This window comes from Leucoraja erinacea, chromosome 15 (assembly GCF_028641065.1).
Source record: "Leucoraja erinacea ecotype New England chromosome 15, Leri_hhj_1, whole genome shotgun sequence".
Classification (NCBI taxonomy): Eukaryota; Metazoa; Chordata; class Chondrichthyes; order Rajiformes; family Rajidae; genus Leucoraja; species Leucoraja erinaceus.
In genome coordinates, this window is record NC_073391.1 from 28,979,341 (window position 1) to 29,007,206 (window position 27,866).

Sequence of the window (27,866 nt, forward strand, 5' to 3'; positions counted from 1 at the left end):
ATAAATATTGCAATGAACAGAGCAGTAAAACATTTTTTTTTAAATCACTTCTAAAATTAGCTGATTGGTTTGGAGTTTGGTTGGAATTTGCTGATTATTTCAAAAGATTTCCTTACTGGAATTTAAAGGCTAATGAAGGTTGGAATGTAGGAATATATGGGATGGATGGAGTTTGGCTTGCCATGCTACTAGGAAATTATTTGAACCTTCTAATCTTCAAACCAGAAACTCACGCCACTGCAGTAAATGATTAACATTGTGGCCAAATGAAAGGCTGTTGAACTGTGAATGGCAAAATATGAATGTTATATATTTGCAAATTTTATGGAGAAAGTATAGAGAGATAGATTTTAAGCAGCACAACAAATAAGCAGCAAAACAAGCCGCTTGGCCCAACGCCCAAGTTGCCACATTTATGCTAGTCTCACTTAGCTCCCTTATCTATCTATCCTTATCTATCTATCTATCTATCTATCTATCTATCTATCTATCTATCTATCTATCTATCTATCTATCTATCTATCTATCTCTGTCTGTCTGTCTATCTATCTATCTATCTATCTATCTATCTATCTATCTATCACTAATACTCTGGTCTTGCACTCTTCCGGTTTGCGCGGTTTTTCTATTTGCGCAAAAACGGTACGTAATAGTGCTATGATTTTTTGTCAGCTCACTCCCGTTCTCCTGTGCTGTGGGTGCAACAACTTTCGTTCCAATTGGTAGTATATTGTAAAAGTTAGCAAGGTTTAAAAACCTTGGGAGGGAGGGAGTGACTGAGGGTAGGGGAAAGGAGAGGGAGAGAGAGGTGAGGGAGGGATTGGGGGAGGGGAAGAGGAGAGGGGAAAGAAGTGGGAGGGTGAAGAGGAGAGGGAGAGAGTGCTAGGGATGAGGGGAAATGAGCTGCGCCTGTGCAATTAGGGGCTATGTGTGAATGGTGGAATATTGTGTTGGGGGACCAAGCTTCTTGTTTGACAGGGACCCAACGGGTCCCACTTATTCGAGTTTCCTTACTAGAGGTAGTTGAGGCAGGTAGTATTGGAATGTATATGAAACATTTAAGACAGGTACATTGATAGGACAGGTTTAGAGGGATATGGGCCAAGCGCAGATGGGTGGAACTAGTGTAGATGGGACATGTTGATGGGTGTAGGCAAGTTGGGCCAAAGGTCCTGTTTCCACACTGTCTGACTCTATGACTCTAAGCCAGGCGATTCTCTGCGTGCTGGTCCATTGAATAATTAGAAGCATTCTTTCGGAAACCATCAGAATAGAATCATTAAAGGTAAAACAGAATAAGTTTAATTACAATTGAAATCCTGTAACAATGTGCTATGTTTCCTTGATAAAGAATTCTCAATAAATTTTTTTCTGCGTCGAGGTTTTTAGTTTTGCGCCTTCACTGCTCGTTCAGGATCTCCTGCTGAAGTAACTATCAACTAAAGAAATACATTGTCGACATTATTAAATGTCTTAATGCACAGAGGTAGACAGCCTTGCTTTTAAGTACCTCCTTTTGGGATGATAATACATTTGACAGCCAATGCGGTGCTTTTGAAGAGTAGAGTAGAGACACAGGGGACTGCACATGCTGTGATCTGGAGCAAAAGAAATGCTGGAAGAACCCAGCGGGTCAGGTGGCATCTGTGGCGACAAAGGGTTAGTCAATGTTTCAGGTCGAGATCCTGCATCAGGACTGAGTGTAATGGAGAGACGGCCTATTTTGTCAACATCAGTAGCTGGGAAAAAATATTTCCCTCTGCTTTCATTATACTTAAGCTCTTAAGCAAGTGGTGTTCAGGTACAAATTTCCACCTGGGAAACCTATCTTTGGCCTCATTGCACAACTGGTTATACTTGTTGACCGAATTAAATACAACATCGTTCTGTCTGTGCAGCAGCCACATCCCAGGTTAGAAACCATTCTGTATATGTGAGTATATATGTGTCCAACACAGGGAAACCGGTCCTTCAGCCCATCAAATCCGCACCGATCAGCGATCCCTGCACACTAACACTATCCACAATTGAAGTTGGTGCGGACTTGGTGGGCTGAAGGACCGGTTTCCGTGCTGTATATATATATATGCTCACATATACACATACACAAAACAAACACATTATAATAGTGCAAAAAGTCAAACCCAATGCCCCCAAGTCTATGTAGGTCAGAGCTTATTTAGATCTGTAGCGCTTAGCGTATGACTGTAGAGAAGAAGCTGTTCCTGAATCTGAACGTTAAAGCCCTCTTCTTCCCAATGGCAGGAGTGAAATGAGTGTGTGGCCAGGGTGGTGTAGGTCTCTGATGATGCTGGCTGACATTTTGGCCATTCATTTATATCAAAATATTAAAATATGGAGGATGTTTACCTGGCTGGAGATTATGGAGCCAACAACCTGCTGAGGCCTTTGTTATATAAAGGGAGGCATTACACAAGATGTTTGCAGCCATGATATGTGGTTCATTTACTATGCCTTTCGCTTTGATCTGCAAGCAATAACAATGGCCCTGCTACTTAATCGGGTCCATAACAGTCTCACCCCATCACTCCCTCTTCTCCCCTCTTACAGAAGTGTGAAAACACAAAGATCCAGGAACAGTTTCTTCCCAGTTTTGGCCCATATCCCTCCAAGCATTTATGGGCAGTGGGCAGGTGCTATAGACCTGCAAGGGAAGGTAGACGCTCACGCCCCCACGAGTCTCGGGTAGATGGCACTCGTCAGCCTGGGAAGGCAGTCCATCTAGGAGAGGGAAAACCTCCACTGCTTTGTGGCCATATCCAGTCATGGAAAAGGCTCCTTGAGTAAGCCTCAAGAAAATCTGGAGTCGGAGCCCCCAAGGCAATTCCTCGTTGTCTACAACCTCGCTCTGGCAGCTCCGGCGATGCCACTGGTGTTAAACTGTAACGACCCTGCTGTTCCTTTGGATCGATCAGCGATGTGGAGTGGGGGGGACGTGCTGCATGGGCAATAGCCTGTCCTCCATATGACATCGCACAGGCTTGCATCTGACTGCACATCATCGTAAGCGACGCTGCTCTAGCCGAGGTTTGGAGCAAGCAGCTAACAACTAGGATGCATCATCCATGGCCAGTCACGACCGAGGAGGGCCTACGATCCTACAATCCCTCCAAGCATGTCCTATCCATGTACCTGTCTAAATGTCTCTTAAACTTTGCGATAGTACCTGCCTCAACTTAACTGAGTTTTTTTGTTTATTATATTGTATACAGAGCACTATGTTCACATATTCTGTTGCACTTCTGCAAGTAAAAATGTCATTGTTCATTTTGGAACATATGACAATAAAAGATATTTTCTCTTGGAAACAAACTCTGCCAAACAAAACTAAGTCTGCCATCAAGTACGGCATTCCGTTAAGAGACAAAGACCACTTTTGGCTAAGATAATTTTTACAAAATAATTTTAAAATAATGGACAGCAAACATCACTCTTATAAAGAGTCCCATTTTCTATTTGGGTCGAGTGGTGCTAAAGGCGTCCACATTTCAGTTCTACATGCTTGACACATTTGAAGATGGATCTCAAAGTTCAATTACTAATTAACAGAACGCTAGATTAAAGCAATAAATAAGAATGGACATTTAATTTAGCCGTCGACAATGTACATAAATTTGAATGGTTCAGATAATGAACTGCACTGGCATTTATTAATTTCACTAGTCCATTCTTTCAGCCTCTTCACTTATGCAAACCTGCTCTTCATTCCTTCCCGTCAGAGGCTACATGCTTTTTGTTTCAGCAAATGTGTCCTCTGGCTATAATGAGAAACCTATTGCCCCATGCTGAATTATATTTGAATATAAAAAGGCATAATATCACCAAAAAGCTTCCTGAGCCATAAAGAGTCTATTCAACCTCAATTATTCTCAGCCGCTTATTCTGAAAATCCACCACTTTGTTCCACCGGGAACAAAGTTACTGAGGTTCAATCAGTAATTTCCACTACGCAGTACCTTCTATCTGCCTGACATTCTAGTGTAAAGTATGATAGCATTTGAATGTGATATTTTACACAATATAGAGATAGGACAATTGTCCTTTGATTGATAAGCTGCAGTACATTTTGCACTGAATCATTTTCCCGTATTTTTTAAAATATTTGTTTTTAGGATCTGGCCATGGGTCAGAATTTATTGCTGCTGATATGTTCATAAGTTATAGGAACAGAATTAGGCCATCCGGCCCATCTGCCATCTACTAGCTGATCTATCTTTCCGTCTCAACCCCATTCTCCTGTCTTCTTCCCATAACCCCTTGCATTTGGGAAAATGGTGATGAGTCGCTTTCTTATATACCACAACAGCGGTAGCACAGTGGCGCAGTGGCATAGTTGCTGCCTTACAGCGCCAGAGACTCGGGTTCAATCCTGACCGCGGGTGCCGTTGAGCTGGATTTGATCCTGTTCAAACCAAATCGATCGAGGTTCAATCTCGACAGAGCCAGAATCGAACCCGGGTCTCTGGTGCTGTGAGGCAGCAACTCTACCGCTGTGCCACCCCCTCTTTGGAATTCTCTACATAAGAGATCTCTGGGGGTGGAGTCATTGCCTCTATTCAAGGTATAGATCGATAGATATTTGACTCAATTGATATGAGGGTACTCAGTTCAAACTGTATCAGCCAAGATCTTCTTGAAAACCCAGAGCAGGTTCCAGGGCAATCTGGCCTATTCCTGCTCCTGTTTCTGATGTTCTTTGGCTCTGCACTGTTAATGGCAATTCAGGTGCCACACAAAGCCATCACAGCACAGTTTGGGAACAGCTCCATTCAAGACCGCAAGAAATTAGCAGAGAATTATGGACGCAGCCCACACCATCACACAAACCAATTTCCCTTCCATTGACTCCATTTACACCTTTCGATACTTCAACAAGGTCAGCAGCGTAATCAAGAATGAGTCGTACTCTGGCCACTCCCTCGTCTCCCCTTTCCCATCCGGAAAAAGGTAAAGAAGTATGAAAACGCACACCTCCAGATTCAGGGACAGTTTCTTCCCAGTTGTTAGCTGACAACTGAACCATCCTACCAACAACTAGAGGGCAGTCCTGAACTATTATCTACCTCATTGAAGACCATCCGACTATCTTTCATCGAACTTGACTGGCATTACCTTGCACTAAACATTATTCACATTGTTCCCTTCATCATGTATCTATCTGTACACTGTGGATGGCTTGATAGTCATCATGTATCATTTTTAAATGTACCTCGGTACACGTGACAACAAACTATTGCATCACTTCCATACTGACTTAGCCGCGGATTAAATCATTGACTGGTTATTGGTTTCTGTCCTAATGGAGATTGCAATCAAGCCTCATCCTTTTTTTCAGTCCAATTATCTTGATTGTGTGAAATCATCAGACTAAATGATCAGTGCTAATTAGAATTAAAACAACCTTCATCATGCAGCAGATTTAATGGAATTCTTAATTGGGCATATTTGCATAATACCTTGATTACAAAAAAGAACATTTCCCTCTCTTTGTATTTCAAGAGGAAATGTTTATTACAAACAGGGATGAGACAAAAAGATGGAAAATGGAAGTTTGCTCATTTCCAGATCGAGTTAGTGTTTGAATTGGCCAGCTCAGAAGTGCAAGCCCATCAGCCCACCAAGCTTCTTTCCCCTCTAATTCTACAATTGTTCAGTAAGCATTTATTTGCTTATTTTATTTAACCCAAATGTATTTGTTCAACCTACTTCTCCCGCAGGCAGTGGATTTTTTTTTAACATGGCAACTAGTTTCCACTAGTGGGAGGGTCTAGGACCAGAGGACATAGCCTTAGAATAAAAGGATGTAACTTTAGGAAGGGGATGAGGAGGCATTTCTTTAGTTAGAGGGTGATGAATCTGTGAAATTCATTGCCACAGAAAACTGCGGAGGCCAAGTCAATGCGTATTTTTAAGATTGATAGATTCCTGAAGAGTTTGGGTGTCAGGGGTTATGGAGAGAAGGCAGGAGAATGGGGCTGAGAGGGCAAGATAGATTAGCCTTGATTGAATGGCGGAGTAGGCTTGATGGGCTGAATGGCCTAATTATGCTCCTTGAACTTATGAACAACTTGCAGTGTTAAATATTTTCTTCTCACATATCATTAAAAAAAAAAAACATCTTGACACAGTGTGAAGTACAAGCCCAACAAGAAGAATGGCTCTGACCCAAAATGTCACCAAATCTATTTCTCCAGAGATGCTGCCTGACCCACAGAGTTACTCCAGCATTTTGTCTCTATCTTTGTTATAAACCAGCATCTGCAGTTCCTTCCTACATGTTCTGTCCATTGAGTAATGGTTGTTCTTCCAGTGAAAGCTACTCCAGTCCATCTGAACCCATTAAAATGTTTAGCTCTTCGTTAATTTTCTGTTCACCTCCACTGCTTTAAAGAGCATAATCTCAATGTCTTTCATCCTGAAGCTGGCATCACTTCTAGTAAACCTTTTCTCCATCTATCCCCAAGGGCCTTGCACACAGAACTGGACTCAAAGCTTCACCGGGGCCCTAGCATTGCTTCAGAAACACTTTACTGGCCTTTACTGTGGCAAGACCTAGTTCAGGATCCTGCTTATGGAACAAAACATTAACACTCGTAAAATGGTGTGAAATATTAATCATCTGCACGTGGAGAGATAGTTAAACATAAATTATGTGCAGCTTCCACTGGTTCTTTGGAAATGTTAGTCTATCATATTGATTTAACCTTTTGTCTCTTAATTGAGCATCAAACTAGGCCGACTCCACCAGGAATTTTCCCGTCATTGCTTATTGCTTCATGTGATTAAGAAGTCATCTGTCACCCGTGATTGGATTTTAGCACTCTTCTCCTGAGGACAAAGTCTTTGTTAAGTACATGAGGTCAGAAAAAGGCCCTTTGTACAACTGATTTAAAACCCATAAAGATTTTAAAATTCTCATTTTGGATTCATAAATTGTTATTGTTTTTTAGAGATACACCGTGGAAACAGGCCCTTCGGCTCAACGAGCCCATGCCAACCAACAACAGTTCCATCCTGCACACTAGCGACAATTTTACAGAAGCCAAGTAGTCTACAAACCTGCACGTCTTTGAAATGTGGGTGGAAACAGGAGCACGTGGAGAAAGCCCACGCAGTCAATATAAAATAGACAATAGACAATAGGTGCAGGAGTAGGCCATTCGGCCCTTTGAGCCAGCATCGCCATTCAATGTGATCATGGCTGATCATCCCCAATCAGTAGCCCGTTCCTGCCTTCTCCCCATATAACCATATAACATATAACATATAACAATTACAGCACGGAAACAGGCCATCTCGGCCCTACAACTCCATGCCGAACAAATTTTTTTCCCCTTAGTCCCACCTGCCTGCACTCGTACCATAACCCTCCATTCCCTTCTCATCCATATGCCTATCCAATTTATTTTTAAATGATACCAATGAACCTGCCTCCACCACTTCCACTGGAAGCTCATTCCACACCGCCACCACTCTCTGCGTAAAGAAGTTCCCCCTCATATTACCCCTAAACTTCTGTCCCTTAATTCTGAAGTCATGTCCTCTTGTTTGAATCTTCCCTATTCTCAAAGGGAAAAGCTTGTCCACATCAACTCTGTCTATCCCTCTCATCATTTTAAAGACCTCTATCAGGTCCCCCCTTAACCTTCTGCGCTCCAGAGAATAAAGACCTAACTTATTCAACCTATATCTGTAACTTAGTTGTTGAAACCCAGGCAACATTCTAGTAAATCTCCTCTGTACTCTCTCCATTTTGTTGACATCCTTCCTATAATTTGGCGACCAAAATTGTACACCATACTCCAGATTTGGTCTCACCAATGCCTTGTACAATTTTAACATTACATCCCAGCTTCTATACTCAATGCTCTGATTTATAAAGGCTAGCATACCAAAAGCTTTCTTTACCACCCTATCTATATGAGATTCCACCTTCAAGGAACTACGCACGGTTATACCCAGATCCCTCTGTTCAACTGTATTCTTCAATTCCCTACCATTTACCATGTAATCACCATTTCAATTCCCTACCATTTACCATGCCCTGACTATGCTATTTTAAGAGCCCTATCTAGCACTCTCTTGAAAGCATCCAGAGAACCTGCCTCCTCCTGAGGCAGAGAATTCCACAGACTAGTCACACGGAAAATGTAGTAACTCCATACAGGCAGCACCCCTGGTCAAGGTCGAACCTGGGCCTCTGGCACTGAAAGGCAGCAACTATACCGCTGCACTGTTGCTGTTGTGAAATATTTAAGCATCGGATTGGGGGAAGAGAGCTGATCTGTGGATTAAGAAAGAACAAGACAGGGAAATTTTGGATTTTCTCATTCTATTGCCCAAGTGAGGAATTGGGTTCAGGCAACTAGTGTCTCAGCCTCAGTAGACTGTGCAACGACTTAAATATGACGACTAAGAATTTGATCCAACAAATTGAATGTGCGGTTAAAGCTGCCATTAAGGGGATGAAGTTTTATTCCGAACAGGAACTACTTCATACAAACATCAAATGGGAAGGCTATAAAACTCCCAGTGTATTGCCAATGAAGGCCTGCACTGGGTCACAGCAAGGGTGGTGCAGTGGTAGAGCTGAGACCTCACTGTGCCAGAGACCTGGGTTACACCAGACTAGGCATGCTGTCTGTATGGAGTTTATACCTACTCTCCGTCACCGCATGGATTTTCTCCGGGTGCTCTGGTTTCCTCCCACAAAGACGTTCAGGTTTACAGGCTAATTGGCTTCCGTAAATTGTGCCTAGTGTTGTGTATGTGTGTAGGATAGAACTAGTGTACGGGTGATCTGGGTTGGCGTGGACGTGGTGGGCTGAAGGGCCTGTTTCCATGCTGCATCTATAAACTAAAGTAAATTAAAACACCGTGGTTAAAAGCTACAATTAATGGGATGAAGCTTAGTTTAATTTTAGTTTAGTTTAGGTTAGTTTAGTTTATTGTCACATGTATCGAGGTACAGTGAAAAGCTTTTGTTACGTGCTAACCCACCAGTGGAAAGGCAATACATGATTACAATTGTGCCATCCACTATGTGAGCCATCCACATGATAAAGGGGATAACATTTAGTGCAAGATAAAGTCCAGTATGTTCTAGCTCGAACAGCATTTGTGTCTCATACAGGCATCAAGTGAGAAAACGCCCAGTATGTTGACAATGAAATATCTCACTACATTTTTACGAGTTATTTTATAGTTGAATAATTTCCTGATTAGCTCTTGAGGAAGGGTAATGGAAGTCGATAACCATGGATAACATTGTTTTGGGGACCATGTAGAGCAGATTGCAACACCTAATTATCAGAACCCAAGAGCCTTATCAGAACCTAACCACAGTGGCACAGTGGTAGAATTGGTAGAGTTGCTGCCTTACAGCGCCAGAGACTACAGGTGCTGTCTGTACAGAGTTTGTGCGTTCTCCCCGTGACCTGCATGGATTTTCTCTGGATGCTCTGGCTTCCTCCCACACTACAAAGACGTGCAGCTTTGTAGGTTAATTGGCTTCAGTAAAATTGTAAATTGTCCATAGTATGTAAGATAGTGCTAGTGTGCTGGGATCGCCGGTCTGTTTCCGTGTTGCATCTCTGAACTAAACTCAAAAAGAGTTACAGCAGGCATTTCCTCAAAAATTTAGGGGGCATTTGTTTATTTTGATAGGTTGGTAAGCAGAGAGAATTATCGGGTGTTTAGCCAACAATCCCTTCTCGCTGTTGCTGCAGCAGCCAGTTCTGGCTTCCTCTTTCCTTTCACTCCTCACTCATGGACTGCAATTAGTTGTCTGGGCTTCTTTCAGATGCCAGGGTCAATTACTGGCAAGAGCAACCCGACTAAACATAGAACCACTAAATAACCACCTGCCTCCAAGTTCATTAAGACCATTAATTTAGCAGAGCTCATTTAAACAGCCTGTGGAATTAAAATGTTAATTTTTTTTTACAAGCCTCTGATAGATTTGTCTCCAGTTGATGCCTATTCCTGTCCCCCCTACCACCCACCCCCCCTTTGGATGTTCACACCAAAGATCTTATAGCAAAGCTCTTTGGTTCACACTGCATTCCAAGCGGACTCATGCATTGTTAATTTAAAGTCACGCACTTTTAATTTAAATTTGTTGCTTTTTAATTTAGCTCTGATTGTCAATAGCATTTTCTACTCTGATGCCTACTGTAACAAAAGGGCTCAGAATAAAAGCAAAAATAAATGTGATTGTTTCACAACAGCGTAGATCTTGATCAATAGCATGTTAACACGCTACCATCTCTGAGGAATATCAACTTCTGGACTCCTTTTGTATGATCGTGACACTCTGCTCCGAAATGAGTGAATTAATTCATCTAATTGGGAACATGTTGCAAACCATGCCATATCTATTCATGACAACTGTAAAATATGCTTTTGAACGCTATATTAAATAAATTAATTCATCAGTTCATTTAAGGGAGGAAGAAACAATTACAGACTGTTTAATTAAAATTTCTGAATAATGTAATTTGCCGCTATATAATTAGGCCTGGCATTATTCCGATCCCTGTTCTCTGTCTCGAGTAACCACGGGAGGCTGATATGCAAAAATAGCATTTATTTTCCAGAACACCAGAGGGTTACGTTGCCTTTATACTCTAAAGATGGGACTCGGGGAAAGGAACACAGCAACCTCGGTTGTTTGGCTACTGACGACTCTATTCAGATTCAAGGCTTGCCAGAGGCCAGAGATGGAGACAAAGATAATTGGTAAAATAATAACAATCAGTTCCATTTTAATATGTGTCACAGACAATGTAGAAACAAATCATTTGGCCCAATTAGAAACATCGAAACATAGAAATTAGTCCAAACCAATATTTATGCTCCACAGGAAGCCTCTGACCCTTCACGTTGGAGGGAGTCCCAGTGGCGGTCATTAAAACCAATGGCCTCCAATGCCAACAGATGGTCCTATGCTCTTCCAATTTGTGACAGGCTGTGGTCTCGCTCACTTCAGTGTGTATCCCCAGTTGACTAACTCGATGTGGGGATCTGCACAAAGTCAGCCTTTATCATGATGCACAAATATGAGGAGGAATTTTTGTGGTTCTGTGACCCTTCTTCAGTCCCGACCCTTAACATTACATATCATGTTCTCCAGCGATGCAGCCTGACCCACTGAATTACTCACGCACTTTGTGGTTTCCTCCATGGCAATATTTGCATTGACAGCCCATACTTATTTGCCCCTGAAATAGGGGAGGGGAGGGTGCAGATCAGAATCAACCGCATCAATTCCAGGCCGAGTCAGTGGGATGGCCGATTTAGTCTGAAGAAGGGTCCCGACCCGAAACATCAGCGATCCGTTTTCTCCAGAGATGCTGCCTAACCCACTGAGTTACTCCAACGCTTTGTGTCTATCTTTGGCATAAACCAGCATTTGCAGTTCTTTTTTTTTTTCAGAAGGCTGATGAACTTCCTTGGTGATCAGTGATCCAGACTGAAAGTGAACTGTTTTGTCCTGGATTGAGCATAGAATACAGAACAATTCAGCACAGGGTCAGGCCCTTCGGCCCACAATATCTGTGCTGAACACGATGCCAAATAAACTGATCTCCTTTGACTGCACATGATCCTTAACCCTCCATTCCCTGCATATCCATGTGCCTGTCTAAAAGCCTCTTAAGCACCACTATCGTATCTGCCTCCAACACCACCCCTGGCAGAGCGTTCCAGCCACCCACCCCTCTCTGGGTAAAAAACTTGCCCCGCACATGTCCTTTAAATTTTGACCTCCTCAGCTTAAACCTATACCCTCCAAGTCTTTGACATTTCTAACCTGAGAAATAAGTTCTGACTGTCTACCTTATCTTTGCCTGTCTATATGGATGATAAATTATGAACTAATTACTAAAATTGATAAGATTGCATATCATCATTCACTAATGAACATTCCCTTCAGCAATGTTGAATAAAGCCTGGGTGTCTGTATGAGTAAACATGACTGGTATTGCCTGCATGGTGGTGAGTAGTTCCCGCATTCTCGTTACTAGTAGTAGTAGCTTCATTCTGGTCGCCGTTCATTTTTCAACATGTTGAAAAATTGGAGATGACCAGAATTTGTACGCCATGGAGATTAGCGAGAATACTTGTGATGTAGGTGCAGTGGTAGAGGATTGCCAGGAAGTTGAAGTTTGTCATTGGTTGTCGTAGGTTGTCGCTGGTGCTGACTGGTGAATTCCATTGGCTCATTGGGAAAAAAAAAGTAATCAGTCGTTTTCAGAACCAAGGTGAACTGACCAGTAATGTTAATGTCTGCCGAGCTTCACAGCCTTGTATCTCTGGCTTCTTAAAATTTGTCTCCACTCCTTCTCCCCCCTTCTCTCCCCCCTCTTTGAAAGGACTTACGTGACCCTTCCCGTACACTGTGCTTTCACCATCTTAATTACAGCGCCAACCTTCCTGTTCATCGTGGTGCGTGTCTGTATCACATTGGCTTTGCGCCATGTGAATTTCACTCGGACAGCGCCCCCCCCCCCCGCTTGCCCTGTCCCCCACCTGCATAACAGGCAGGTGAAGAAAGCGATGTGTGTGTGTGCGATCCACTCTGACAATCGCCATTCCAGTCTCCGCTTTTTCAGCCACCTGCTACGACTTGACAGTCGCCTGAAAGATCGCCTAAGTGGGACAGGCCCATTAGACGCACAGTCTCTTGTCCAGAGTAGGGGAATCAAGAACTAGATGACATAGGTTTAAGGTGAAATGGAAAAGATTTAATAGGAATCTGAGGGGTAATGTTTTCCCAAAAAAGTGGTGCGTGTATGGAACGAGCTGCCAAAGAAGGTAGTTGAGGCAGGGATTATCGCAAATTTAAGAAACAATTAGACAGGTACATGGATAGGACAGGTTTGGAAGGATATGGGTCAAACGCAGGCAGGTGAGACTGAAATAGATGGGAAATGTTGATCAGTGTTGTCAAGTTGAATCTATGAATCTATGATGAATATTGAGTTCAGTTATCCTCTGTGAATGATATCAGTTCAACAGCCTGGCTATTCTCTCTTGTCAACCCGTTAACCTACAATAACATAGCTAACAATGGACCTTGATCATCATTACTCTTTTGCATATCTTTCATTTCTTTGTTGTATATCTCTCTCTATCACCATCTATATCTCTTGTTACCCTTTCCCCTGACTCTCAGTCTGAAGAACAATTGACTCTCAGTTGAAACGTCACACGTTCCTTCTCTCCAGATGCTGCCTGTCCCGCTGAGTTACTCCAGCATTATGTGTCAATCTACAATAGAAATTTGAACAATGGTGGATTTCCTTTCTATGGCTCTATTATGGTTTTAAATGAGACTTTTAGGGGCCGCAAACACACGTGAAGATATTCAAGTAAGATGTCCTTTTCATCTACTCAGGAAGAAGCTTGCCTTTGATCTCGGGAGCTGCAATCAGTGTCATGGTAGTGAAAGCACATTGCCTTTCAGTGTACAAAGAGAAGACCATTTGTCGATTTGCATCTAATCTCCAGTCACACTGTGGAGAGGAAAGAAAGACTTCCAGATATTTAATGCCTTACAAGACATCCCAAAGCACTTTGCAGCCATTGAAGTATTTATCAAAGAATGGTTGCTGCCATTACATTCGAAGCACAGCGACTACTTCCTTAGAAGGCTTAGGAAGTTCAGCATGTTCCCAACAACGCTCACCAGCTTCTACAGATGCGCTGTAGAAAGCATTTGATCAGGATGCATCATATCATGGTTTGGGAACAGCTCCATCCAAGACCAGAAATTGCCAGAGAATTGTGCACGCAGCTCAGATCATCACACAAACCAACCTCCCTTCCATTGACTGCATTTATACATCACTTTGCCTCGGCAAGGATGTGTCACGCCCTGGCCACTGCCTCTTTTCACCTCTTCCATCGGGCAAAAGGCACACCTCCAGATTCAGGAACAATTTCTTCCAGCTGTTATCAGGTAGCATCAGCATCCTGTCAACAACTAGAGAGCAGTCTTGAGTTATCCTCTACCTCATTGGAGACCCTTAGGCTATTTTTGATCAGGCTTTACTGGCTTTTTCCTAGCACTAAACATTATTCATGTTATTCCCTTTATCATGTCAAGTCAAGTTTATTTGTCACATACACATACGAGATGTGCAGTGAAATGAAAGTGGCAATGCTTGTGGACTTTTGAGCAAAAGACAAACAACCAAACAACCAAACAAACTATAAACACAATCATAACACACATATTCTTTTACATAATAAATAATGGAAGGAAAAACGTTCAGTAGAGTTAGTCCCTGGTGAGATAGGCGTTTACAGTCCGAATGGCCTCTGGGAAGAAACTCCTTCTAAACCTCTCCGTTCTCACCGCATGGCAACGGAGGCATTTGCCTGACCGTAGCAGCTGGAACAGTCCGTTGCAGGGGTGGAAGGGGTCTCTCATGATATTGTTGGCTCTGGAGTTGCACCTCCTGATGTATAGTTCCTGCAGGGGGGCAAATGAAGTTGCCATAGTGCGTTCGGCCGTACGCACTACTCTCTTCAGAGCCTTCTTGTCCTTGGCAGAGCAATTCCCAAACCAGATGGTAATGTTCCCGGACAAGATGCTTTCCACCGCCGCTGCGTAGAAGCACTGGAGGATCTTCATGTATCTGTACACTGTGGATGGCTCAATTGTAATCATGTATTGCCTTTCCGCTAACTGGCTAGCACACAACAAAAGCTTTACACTGTTCCTCGGTTAATATGTTAATGACCGGGGAGGTCCGCATTTAGAATTGCTAGGCAATAAATATTACCGAATAAACCAGTAACTAAGATAACTTAAAGGCAGCACAGTGGCACAGCTGTGGAGTTGCTGCCTTACAGTGCCAGAGACCCAGGTTCGATCCTGACAACTTGTGCTGTCCGTACGGAGTTTGTCTGTTCCTCCCTTGACCGCGTGGGTTTTCACCAGGTTCTCCGGTTTCCTCCCACACTCCAAAGACGTGTAAGTTTTGTATGTAAATTGGCTTCAGTAATATTTGTAAATTGTCCCTAGCATGTAGGATAGTGCTAGTGTACGGGGTGATCACTGGACATTGCGGACTCAGTGGGCTAAAGGGCCTGGTTCTGTGCTGCATCTCTAAAGTCTAAAGGGCATGTCCCACTATCCCACCACCATGCAGGTGACCCCTGTCGACATGTCGCAGGCGACCTCTCACGACAATAGGAGATCTCTCATGACCATACCGCCTGTATGGTATTGAGAGGTCTCCAAAGAGTCGTAGCGTCTATCTGGTCGTTACTGAATTTTCAACATGTTGAACATTTCGGCAACCTATCACGGGTGCTGGCAGTCACCTGTAAAGGTTGCGTAAGTGGGACAGGCCCAGAAGGAATAAAATAAACTACCAATTTTTATTTTTTGTTATATCTTTTTCACAAAGCCAATTGTTCATTGGCGGCTGTCAAGAATGTCAAAATGACTGCACAAATGCATCGAATAACAAAAGCTATGGGCAAATGGATGCTAACAGTATAACTTATATTTTTTAAGCTTAGATTCCTTTCTTGTCGGCGTCGCATACGCTGGGATACCAGCGGGGAGCGGGCAATGCCTTACCGGGTGACGGGCAAGCTCCGGAGCGCTGTGGTCGCCAACCCAACGTTTCGCGGAGCGGCGCTGGATTTCTGGCAGCGGTTGGATCGGAGCTCAACGGCCGTGGTATACAGGGTCCGCAAAAGAAAAATTCAAAGACAGTCAATCGGAGGAATTCCAAACTCGATCCTATGTCTTCTCCCGGTCTCTGGAAGCAGCTGGTCAGAGGTTTGAGTTTACCTACCTCCTCGCTAAAAATCTTCCAAGAAATCCTTGGAATGGACATGTTTGGAGATGGATAAAAGGTGTTGAGATGGATCTTTTTCACAAAGCCAATTGTTCATTGGCGGCTGTCAAGAATGTCAAAATGACTGCACAAATGCATCGAATAACAAAAGCTATGGGCAAATGGATGCTAACAGAATAACATATATTTTTAAGCTAAGATTCCTTTATTGTCCATACTGCCAGATGTGACGGGCAAGGCAAAATTCTGGTGCGGTTGGATTGAAATACAGGGTCGCAAAAGAAAAATTCAAAGACAGAATCGGAGGAATTCTCGATCCTATGTCGGGTCTGGAAGGTGGTCAGAGGTTTGAGTTTAATCCTCGGTAAGCCTTGGAATGGAGACTTTGGAGATGGAAATGTGTTGAGATGGAGATCAGGCACTGCCCATCTAGATATTCTACGCTTCAATTCCTTAACAGCCTCAGGAAGGCTCCTGAGACACCACAATATTGTGACTTCAACTTATGGCAAATCAAATGAGACGCTCCCAGCCATGTATAGTTTGTTCGTAAGAGTAACACCTGCAGCAATTTCAAGAAGGGGGCATCAGATTCAAAATTCTCTTTAACGGTAAGGGATATATATTTTTATTTCCCATGCAGTTCCCTTTGAGCAGAATATACCGTGTAACCCACCAGTTACCAGTGAAAGCATAGGGATCAATCTCGCACAGAAATGAAAGTGGACGAGAATTCACACATCAGTTGACAAGTTGGTCTCTCTCCAGACCAAGTGAAAAGTGCAAACTCATCGCTGCGGTGGGAAACATTACTCATATTCCATCAATGGTAGACTGAAGTGGCAGGACTCACCTTCTGATCCTGGCTGTAGGCCAGAATCCAATCCTCCTCCTCAGGGTGGAACAGCATGCTTTGGATTTGAAAGCTCTGCCGGTACTTTTGATAGGTCGCGCCCTCGTCTGAGCTGATCAGAACGCTGCTCTCGATCTCAGGGTCGCTCACCAGCATTATCTGTGCAGGGCAGAATGAGAGAGAAATGAAACGATGAATGTTAGGTTGGCGTGAAGACTCAAGCTTGTCTGTCCAGAATCAATTATGGGCACTGGTGGAGGACAATTGGCGAGGCTCCTGATGAGCACCATCTCATCAATCCAATACCTTGGCACTTTGCCCATAGCCCTCTAAATTAGTCATACAGTCGTAGAGCCATATAGCTAGCAAATTGGCCCTTCAGCCCAACTTGTCCACGCTCAGTTCCTCCAGCACTTTGCGTTTTGCACAATAAATCACACGACTACTTTCTGACTTGTCACTGGACGTGCTCAGCACAAATGATCTCCGATAAGCTTTCCTGAATTTCCAGAGCTACAGAACAGCGACTGTATAAAAATAACAGTACATTTGTCACAGGAGTCTGCTGCTTCCCTTAATGAGAATCACTGCCTCGATTCAGGTGCTGATACGGATATTTTTTCATTAAGAGTCGATAAACAAGCTTGCAAGGAGACACATGCTTCTGGTACCAACCCTTGGCACTGCAATCCATCACCATCACGGGGGTTTTTAGAAACACCATTTACTTTCTTTAAATGTTGACAATTGGATTTCAACTACACAAAATAGCTCCTAATTTTTCGTAGTACAGAAAACATTTGTTACTTGGGGAGATGATGTTTCATTCTCCATTTTATTCAAAGCTCTGTGTGAGGATCTCATTAGGAGGATCGATTGACTATAAGCACAGAGCTCCTGTTGACCCTGTGTTTGAGTAGCTGGTTTTATTAAACAGATCGTGAAGTGTCTCCTGTACTTACGTTCGGTCCGCCTTGGCCTACGGGATCTCCCAGTCGCCAACCATCTCAACTCCCCATCCCATTCCCACACTAACCTTTCTGTCCTGGGCCTCTTCCATTGCCAGAATGAGGCCACATGGAAACTGGGGGAACGGCACCTCATATTTTGCTTGGGTAGCTTACAACGGGCTTACCAGGCACCACGCTACCTGAGGTCATTTGTGTCTGCCCTGGATTGTCCTGGTCTTTTCTCACCTCTCCACTCCCGCTTCCCCTCCCCCCTCCACCCCCACCTTTCAGTCTGTAAAAAGGGTCCCAACCCGGAAAGTCACCCATCCATTTTCTCCAGAGATGCTGCCTGACCCTTTGACTTACTCCAGCACTTTGTGTCTATCTTTCATGAAGTTTCTTCTTCAATTTAACCCCAGATCATCATGCAAACCAACTTCTCTTCTGAAGTCTGAAGAGGATCCCAACATGAAACGTCACCCAGCTTTTTCTCCAGAGATGCTGCCTGACCCGCTGTATTACTCCAGCACTTTGTGTCATTCTTCCTTCCACTGACTCCATCCACACTTCACACTGCCTTGGCAAGGCCACCGGCATAGTCAAAGGCAAATCTCACCCTTCTCCCTCCTCTCGCCTCTCCCATGAGGCAAGAGGTACAGAGGTTTAAAAACGCACACCTCCAGATTCAAGGACAGTTTCTACACAGCTGTAAGCAGCAACTGTACTGGCCTCTCATCAGCTAGAGTGCGGTCCTAAACTCCCATCTACCTCATTGGAGACGTCGAAGGGAGGAGACGGCTGGAGGCCCTAGACGGCTGGAGGCCTGGAGTGCCTGGGGCTTGCCTGGAATGGGCACCGCTCATAACAACTGGAGCGCGGACTGGACTTTGAAAATAATGCCAACATATAGCGCATCTTGCATGCGGGATCGGTGGACTATTTCTGTACGTTTGCTAATCAGGGATGTGCTTGGGTGTGGCAATACTCTACTGGACTGTTTGTAAGAAAATAACTGCACTGCTCGGTTACACTTCACACATGTGATAATAAAAGCACCATTGAACTCTGACATACTTCGCCCAAGCATTGACAATATTGGCCCTCATGTAATCCAATAAAAAACGATCCTCAAAAGATAGTTAGGAACGAGCAATAATTGTAACCAAGACTGAATTGCCCATATTCCAAAAACAAATAATCATTTTTAAAATCGTTGCAGGAGGAATTTAAGCTTCATCATTCGTTGCTTCAATACTGCATGTTCAGATTAATAAGCTTAACTGGACCAAGATGAAAATAAACGTCTCATCTTCTATTCATGTCTTCAATTAAATTGAGCAACCACCCTCCTCACTGGTTGCCACTTCTGATCCAGACTCTGTTCATTAGGTTGTGTGTGGTCTCTCATCCTTGCTCCACCCCATTACTTGGCCGACAAACATCTGATGTGACGCTCCTCTCATGCTTATTCCCATTGATTAATTTAAAAAATGCAACTCAGAAAGATCATTCCTTTTGTGCCTTGCCAACGCAAACACGCAGTTATTAAAACGCATTGCTTATCCATATGTATGAGGAAATGTTTAATTTCTTTTGTGCCTGTCTTTGCTCTCAGATGGTCATGCAGTCATAGTGTCATACATCGTGGAAACAGGACCTTCGGCCCAACTCGCCTATGCTGACCAACATGCCCCTTCTACAATAGCCTCACCTTCCTACGTTTGGCCCATATCCTTCTAAACCTTTCCTATCCTTGTTCCTGTCAAAATGTTTCTTAAACATTGAGATATTAGCTGCCTCAACTGTCTCCTCTGGCAGCTCGTTCCATACACCCACCATCCTTTGTGTAGAAAAAGTTGCCCCTTAGGTTCCCATCTTTCCCCTCTTGCCTTAAACCTATGCCCTCTGGTTCTTGATTTCCCTACTCTGGATAAAAGGCTGTGCATTAACACTATCTATTCCTCTCATGATATTATGTATAATCACTTACACTTCACTCTGCCTCGGAAAAACACTCAACATGATCAATGAAGAGTCCCACCCCTGTCATTCTTTCTTACCCATTCAAAGAACTCTGTGCATTTACCCGATCTATTCAGGATTTTGTACACCTCTATAAGATCACCCCGCATCCTTATCCTCCTTTAAACTGATTTAGAGGCATCTTCAGGTTTTCATTTAATTGCAGAAGGGACTCTACAAATGATACTGAAGTTCAAGAATCTGCTGCCAGGTGCGCTGCTGAAATCACGGAAAGCATAAGGAATGAACACAGAACATGTTGTTGATGTTGGGGATGTTTGAGGATGTTTCCTCCAGTGGGAGACTCTGGACCTCAGAATAAAAGAACATTCTTTAGAAGGATGAGGAGAAATTTCTTTAGTCAGAGGGTGGTGAATCTGGAATTCAGTGCCACAGTAGGCTGTGGAGGCCAAGTCAATGGAGGCCTAGTCAACAAATATTTTTAAGGCAGAGATTGATAGATTCTTGATTAGTACGGGTATAAGTGGTTATGGGGCGAAGGCAGGAGAATGGGGTTGAGAGAGAAAGATAGATTAGCCATGATTTTATGGCAGAGTAGACTTGATGGGCTGAATGGTCTAATTCTGGTCTTATAACTGATGAACTTTTGAACGTGCGATGCTGAGCAGATCAAACTGCATCTGTGGCGAGAGAAACAGAGCCATCGTTTCAAGTCGATGACTTTTCGTCAAAAGTGTAGAAGCTAGTGTGATTCAAGTTCTTTAACAGTTGCCTTACAGTTGCCCGAGTTTGATCCTGACTATGAGTGCTGTCTGGACAATTTGTATGTTCTCTCTGTGACCGCGTAGATTTCCTCGGGTGCTCCAGTTTCATCCCACACTCCAAAGATGCACAGGTTTGTAGGTTAATTGGCTTCGGTAAAAACATTTAAATTGTCTCTAGTGTGCAGGATAGTGCTAGTGCATGCGGATCGCTGGTCGGAGCGGTCTCAGTTGGCTGAAGGGCCTGATTCCACACTGTACCTCTAAACTAAACTAAAGGGCCTGTCCCACTTGGCGATTTTTTCGGCGACTGCCGGCATCATTGACTGGCGTATAAGGTCACCGAAAAAGTTGAAAATCTTTTGGTGACCCTGATATGACGTCAGCAGTCGCTGAAAAAAATCACCAAGTGTATCAGGCCCTTAAACAGTTTCTTGCTACTCGCTGGTTATCAGATTGGCTCTTGAATCAATCACCTCTTTCACACCCCATTCATGATGGTGATGCAACATACTTGTCATCTCACCATCTCACTTTAGTTAGCACAGAAACAGGCCCTTCGGCCCGCCGAGTCCACACTAAGCAGCGATCACTCCCACACACTAGCACTATCCGACACATTAGGGACAATTTATGATTTTTACTGAAGCCAATGAGCTCATCTGGCTTTTCTGCTATTGCACTTTAGTACTTTTGCGCACTACTTCAGATTGAAAACTAATCTTTGCACGATTCTGTTACTTTGGCGTATTGTAATTATTGTTGTAGCTATCATTACCACGTATACTGTTTACTTTCTGAGCTAGAAGCAAACAAGCTACATCATTGCACCCTGGTGTATATGACAATAAAATGATCTAATCTAATCTAATTTTATGACTTGAGTTCTTCTATTCAATCTCATCGCCACTATTCATGTTAAATGCCTGCTAAACTTTATTATACTTCTTAAAAGTGTCTCCACTCCTTCCCCCCCTCTTCTTCTCTCTCCCTTCTTCTCTCTCCTTTTCTCCCCTTCTCTTCCCTTCTCTATCCCCCCCCCCTCCCCCCCACTCCGCGCTCTCTCTAAAGGACTTACCGTTACTGTGCAGCCATTTTACCTTCCTCTTCATCGTGGGTGTGAATTTCAGACAGCACTCCCCCACTTTCCCTGGCCCCCACCTTTGCGATGTGTTTGTGTGTGTGCGCGGCCGGTCGATCCAGCTCACGGTTTCAACGTGGACGGTTGATCCAGCTCGAGGCTTTCCTGGCGAGTGCCCTCGAGCTTGAAGGTCGAAGACACTCTTCTTAACTTGCGGATTAGGTCACCCAAGTGGGACAGCCCCTTTAGTTGACCCACCAATGTTCCTAGCAGGGGAATATTTCAGCACTGCACTTGGCTCCAACAGCCCTTGTTATCTTCAGGGACAGCGACACTTATAATATCCCGTTAAGCTGCTTATTTCTCGATTTTCCCAAAATTCATGCTTCCTGTGGGCTTTCCATAATCTACTTTCTTTGTTAATTTCCATTTTAATTGCTCTAATCTTCCCCCGTGGGACTATTTGATGTCTGCCATTTGTTGCTGAGGTACATCTAATATATGCTGCACATTCAGCATGAAAATCACATCCTGCAGTGCTTGACGTGACCATTTACTAACAATCTGACACTCAGTCCATTCCAAAGCTCTCAAAGAGGTAAATGAGATGTATGTTTATATATAGCAACAGTTCTGGACTTACGGATATCCAGAAGTACCTAATGAAGGATAGTCACCGCTGTAAAGTTGTAAACATGGCTGCAAAAATGCACACAAGGTGTCTCTCTCTTTCCCTCTGTCTCTGTTTTTCTCACTCACTCACTCACTCGCTCATTCACCCACCCACTCACCCATTCAATCCTAACCTCAGGTGCTGTCTGCGTGAGTCTGTACATTAATTTTGTTTAGTTTACAGATGCAGCATGGAAACAGGCCCATCAGCCCACTAGGTCCACACTGACCAGCGATTGTCCATAGACTAGTTCTATTCTACACACTAGGGACAATTTTACTGGAGCCAATTAACCTACAAACCTGCATGTTTTTGGAATGTGGAAGGAAACCGGGGCGCCCGGAGAAAACCCATACAGTCACAGGGAGAACGTACATGCTCTGTACAGGCAGCACCCGTAGCTGTAAGGCAGCAACTTTACTGCTACACCACTGTGCCGTCCTATTCTCATCATTTTCTTTCACCAATCATCTTCTCCCTGTTACTGCATGGGTTTCTTCTGGAGGCTCAGGTTTCCTCTCACATCCCAAAGACGTAGGTGAATTGGCCTTTGTTAATTGCCCCTCGTATGTCGGAAGTGGGAAAGATAGAGCATAGGATAGGGATAAATGGAAAGGGAAACATAGAACGAGTGAATGGGTGATCGATGGCCGTCGTGGACTCGGTGGGCCGAAGGGCCTGTTTCCATGCTGTACCTCGACCCAAAGTTGATATGGCATGGCAGAGCTGGCTTGAGTGATTTAGTCGCCTGCTCCTGTCACTGATGCATATATTTGTGTTGATAACTAATGTCTGTGACATTCTTGGTGTGGGTAAACCAAGTAAACAGCCCATGGACCAGCTGTAGACAAAATGAACTGCAGATGCTGGATCATACCAAAGATAGACATAAATTGCTGGAGTAACTCAGCGGGTCAGGCAGCGTCTCTGGAGAAAAAAAGATGGATGACATTTCGGATCGGGACCTTTATTCAGATTGAAAGTACGGGTGGGGGGGGGGAGGGGGGGGGGGGGGGGGAGGGGAAGTGGTGAATAGCTGACGACGAGAAAAGACCAGGACCACTCAGGGGTGGGCACACAGGGCGACCATCCTGCCTGAGGTAAGTTGTAGCCGGCCCTGATTGGTCCCCTTCAGCTCTTCAACCACCAATCTCCCCTCACCCCGCACTTACAGCGTGAAGAAGGGTCCCGACCCGAAACATCACCCAGCGTTTTCCCCACAGATGCTGCCTGAACCCGCTGACTTACTCCAGCACTTTGTGTCTATCTCAGAGATGAGCTATCCTGGTTTACACGGTGCAGTGATGGTCATCGATCACCATGTATCTCAACACTGGGAGAAGGCTGCTCAAGGCACTGGGAACGGTTGCTCATGAGTAATGAGACTGTCCTGCCTAACAAAAGCAAACGGATTTTGTATTCTCTCCTTCCATAAACAGTCATGTTGCAGCACGACAAATGGGAGGTATAAATTTCAATGTGGACATTAATCACGGCAGGAATAGACACCAAAAATGCTGGAGTAAGTCAGCGGGATAGGCAGCGTCTCGGCAGTCGGGTCGGGTCGAGACCATTCAGACTGGTTAGGAATAAGGAAAACGAGAGATATAGATGGCGATGTGGAGAGATAAAGATGAATGAATGAAAGATACGCAAAAAAGTAACGATGATAAAGGAAACAGGCCATTGTAAGCTGTGTGTAGGGTGAAAATGAGAAACTTGGGTGGGGGAGGGATATAGAGTAGGGAATGTCGGGTCTACCTGAAGTGAGAGAAATCAATATTCATACCACTGCCCATGCAAAATATGAGATGCTGTTCCTCCAATTTGCATTTAGCCTCACTCTGACAATAGAGAAGACAGAGGACAGAAAGGTCTGTGTAGGAATGGGAAGGAGAATTAAAGTGTCCAGCAAACGGGAGATCAGGTTGGTTCACGCGGGCAGAGTGAAGGTGTTCTGCGAAATGATCGCCCAGTCTTCCCTTTGTTCTCACTGTTGAATAAGAGTCCACATCGTGAACAACGAACATACAGAGAGTGGTGAATCTGTGGAACTCTCTGCCACAGAGGGTAGTTGAGGCCAGTTCATTGGCTATATTTAAGAGGGAGTTAGATGTGGTTCTGGTGGCTAAAGGGTTCAGGGGGTATGGAGAGAAGGCAGGTACAGGATACCGAGTTGGATGCTCAGCCATGATCATATTGAATGGCGGTGCAGGCTCGAAGGGCCGAATGGCCTACTCCTGCACCTAATTTCTATGTTTCTATGTTTCTATGAATACAGTAGACGAGGTTGGAGGAGGTGCAAGTGAACCTCTGCCTAACCTGAAAGGACTGTTGGTGTCCCTGGACAGAGTCGAGGGAGGAGATATAGCGACAGGTGTTGCATCTTTTGCGGTTGCAGGGGAAGGTACCTGGGGAGGGGGGTGATTTGGGTGGGAAGGGATGAGTTAAGCAGGAAGTTGCAGAGGGAATGGTCTCTGCAGAAGGCAGAAAAGGGGGTGGAGATGGGAGAATGTGGCTAGTGGTGGGATCCCACTGGAGATGGCGGATGTTTTGGAGGATTATGTGTTGTATGCGATGGCTGATGGGGTGGAAGGTAAGGACTAAGGGGACTCTGTGTTCTCTATGGGGTGGGGGAGCAAGGGCAGAGCTGTGGGGTACGAAGGAGACATGAGTGAGGGCCTCATCTATGATGGGAGAGGGGAACTCCCGTTCCCTAAAGAATGAGGACATCTTGGATGTTCTAGTATGGAATACCTCATCTTGCATGCAGATGCGGCATAGACGGAGGAATTGGGAGTAGAGGATAGAGTCTTTGCAGGAAGCAGGGTGGAAAGAAGTGTAGTCAAGATAGTTGTGGGAGTCAGTTGGTTTGTGATAGACGTCAGTCAATAGTCCATTTCTTGTGATGGAGACTGTGAGATGAAGAAAGGAGAGGGAGGTGTCGGAGATGGTCCAAGTAAATTTGAGTGCAGGATGAAAATTTGAATTTCATGAAGTCCCTGAGTTCTGCATGGTGCTGGATGTAGCACCGTTCCAGTCAGCAATGTAACACATAGAGAGTTAATTCAACAATGTAACAGGGATAGGGCCAGTGTATGCCTGGAACAGGGATTGTTCAACCTACCCTACAAAGAAGCAGGCTTAGCTGGGGCCCATGTGGGTGCCCATAGCTCCACCTTGATCTTGGAGGAAGTGGGAGGAGTCAAAGGAGAAGTTGTTGGGGGTGAGGTCCATCTCCGCTAGGCGGAGTAGTGTTAGTCGAGGGAAGTTGGATGGTTCTGCGGCCGAGCAAGAAATGGAGGGCTTTAGGGCCTTCCTGGTGGGGGATGGAGGTGTAGAGTGATTGAATGTCCACAGTAAAGATGAGGGAGTGGTGGCTCGGAAACCGGAAGTCATTAAAAAGAGATGTAACTTGGACATAGGTCGGGAGAGATTGGACCAGGGGGATAGGATGAGTCGAGGTACGTGGAAATCATTTCCGTGGGACAAATGCAGAAACAATGGGTCTGCCAGGGCAGTTATGTTTGTAGATTTTGGGGAGATGGTAAAAACGGGCTGTGCGGGGCTGGGCAATTATAAGGTTGGAGGCTGTGGAAGGCAGGCAGCCAGAAGTGATGAAATCAGTAATGGTGTTTAAGATTAAGACCTGGTGGTCATCTGTGAGATCATGGTGCAAGGTTAAGTAGGAGGAGGTGTCTGAGACTTGTAGCCTGGCCTCAGCCTGGCCTCAGCCTGGTAGAGGTCAGCGCCCCAGACTACCACGGCACCTCCCTTGCCAGTGGGTTTGAGTATAATGTCAGGGTTGCTGCAGAGTGAGTGGAGGGGCTGTACGTTCAGAGGGGGTGAGGTTGGAGTAGGTAAGGGGAGTGAAAACGTTGAGACAGTTGATGTCGTGCCGGCAGTTAAAAATAAAGAGGTCTAGATAGGGTAGAAAGATAGCAGTCCAAGAGGTGAGGGACCAGTGGGGAAAAAGGCACTGTGGTGGAGGCCACAAGAGGCATGACTGGACACGGTAAGCACTGGTGGAGGTGTTCACAATCACACCCAGCAGAGCAAAATGTTGATGATCAGAGAAGGAGACTCGACTGGTGATGAAATGCGCCCTTGATTGGTCCGACTGTATCCAGGGTGGTGGCTGATGAGGACATTGGCCTGTCAAATTGGCCTCTGTAAATTGCCCCTAGTGTGTAGGGAGTGAATGAGAACGTGGGACAACATAGAGCTAGTGTCGGTGGTTGGCACAGCCTCGATGGGCCAAAGAGCCTGTTTCCCTGCTATATCTTTCAATCAATGTCCATGTGCCCATCTAAAAGCCTCTTAAAAGCCATTTTGTAAGTGGCTTCCACCAACCAAGGTTTAATACGACCAGTGGGGCAACCTTTTCACTCAGAGGGTGATGGGTATATGGAACAAGCTGCCAGAGGAGGTAGTTTAGCAGGTACTATAACAGTATTGAAAAGATACTTGGACAGGTTCATGGATAGAACAGGTTTAGAGGGATGTGGGCCAAATGCAGGTAAATGGGACTGACTTAGATGGGGTATCCTGGATGGCGTGAGCACAATGGGTCGAAGGGCCTGTTTCCATGCTGTTTGACTCTATGATTGTGGGAGGCAGGGAGAATTTAAATGGAGAGGTGACATAGAAACATAGAAACATAGAAATTAGGTGCAGGAGTAGGCCATTCGGCCCTTCGAGCCTGCACCGCCATTCAATATGATCATGGCTGATCATCCAACTCAGTATCCCGTTAAGCTTAGCAGCTTAATTGGCCCTCTGCAAATTCCCCCCAGTGTTGAGGGGGTGGATGAGAACATGGAATAACATAGAACTGGTGACTGTAGATAGTAGCATGGATGTCACAAATCCCAGACAGCCAAGGATTCAAAGTGAATGCAGGACAGGACACACTATGTGGCCTTAGCATTGGATAATTCATCCCACCACTTCCCCATTCACCTTCTCCGTACCACAGGACAACAGTCCTTCCTCTTGCTGTTGATCGGTTTATAGGGGGCAGCACAGTGGTAGAGTTGCTGCCTCATAGCACGAGAGACCTGAGTTTGATCCTTGTGTGCTGTCAGGGTAGAGTTTGTGCGTTCTCTCTGTGCAGGGGTTTCACGCTGGTTTCCTCGCCCACGTCCCAAAGACGGGCAGGTTAGCAGCTTAATTGGCCCTCTGCAAATTCCCCCCAGTGTTGAGGGGGTGGATGAGAACATGGAATAACATAGAACTGGTGCGAAGGGATGATCGATGGCCAGTGTGGATTTGGTTGGCCGAAGGGCTTGTTTCCATGTTGCAGCTCGAAACTAAACTCTAAACTTCCCCAAGAGAGGAGAGAGAGAGAGAGAGAGAGAGAGAGAGAGAGAGAGAGAGAGAGAGAGAGAGAGAGAGAGAGAGAGAGAGAGAGAGAGAGAGAGAGAGAGAGAGAGAGAGAGAGAGAGAGAGAGAGAGAGAGAAGCTGCTGCAATATTCTCCATTATTGTTTTGTTTAGCTGCAGGACCTTGCAGCTGAAAACTGACAGCTCCTTGATATATGAGGTAGGCAATAACTAAAAACACAACTTAGAAAAAGGGATTAAAAAATAGATTATGCACTCAGCAATTTAATAAGAAGCCAAGGTAAGAAGTCAAAATAAATACTGATTCTTTTTGACTGATGTACATACAAATTGAAATATTAACTTGTGAATGGAAAAGGCTCATGCGTTCAAGAATAA

At 44.6% G+C, this 27,866-nt stretch overlaps 1 protein-coding gene across 6 annotated transcripts in view; it reads right to left on the reverse strand.

The window, feature by feature from the left end:
• LOC129704093 (VPS10 domain-containing receptor SorCS1-like) overlaps positions 1-27,866 on the reverse strand; it is a 678,236-nt gene that overhangs the window by 221,384 nt on the left and 428,986 nt on the right. For all 6 annotated transcript variants that reach the window (XR_008724683.1, XM_055646979.1, XM_055646982.1 and 3 more), the window contains exon 4: positions 16,696-16,854. Coding sequence is in view for 5 of the 6 variants with exons in the window: in XM_055646979.1 (XP_055502954.1) it covers positions 16,696-16,854 (159 nt within the window). In the remaining variant the exon portion in view is untranslated. The remainder of the gene's footprint in view (positions 1-16,695; positions 16,855-27,866) is intronic.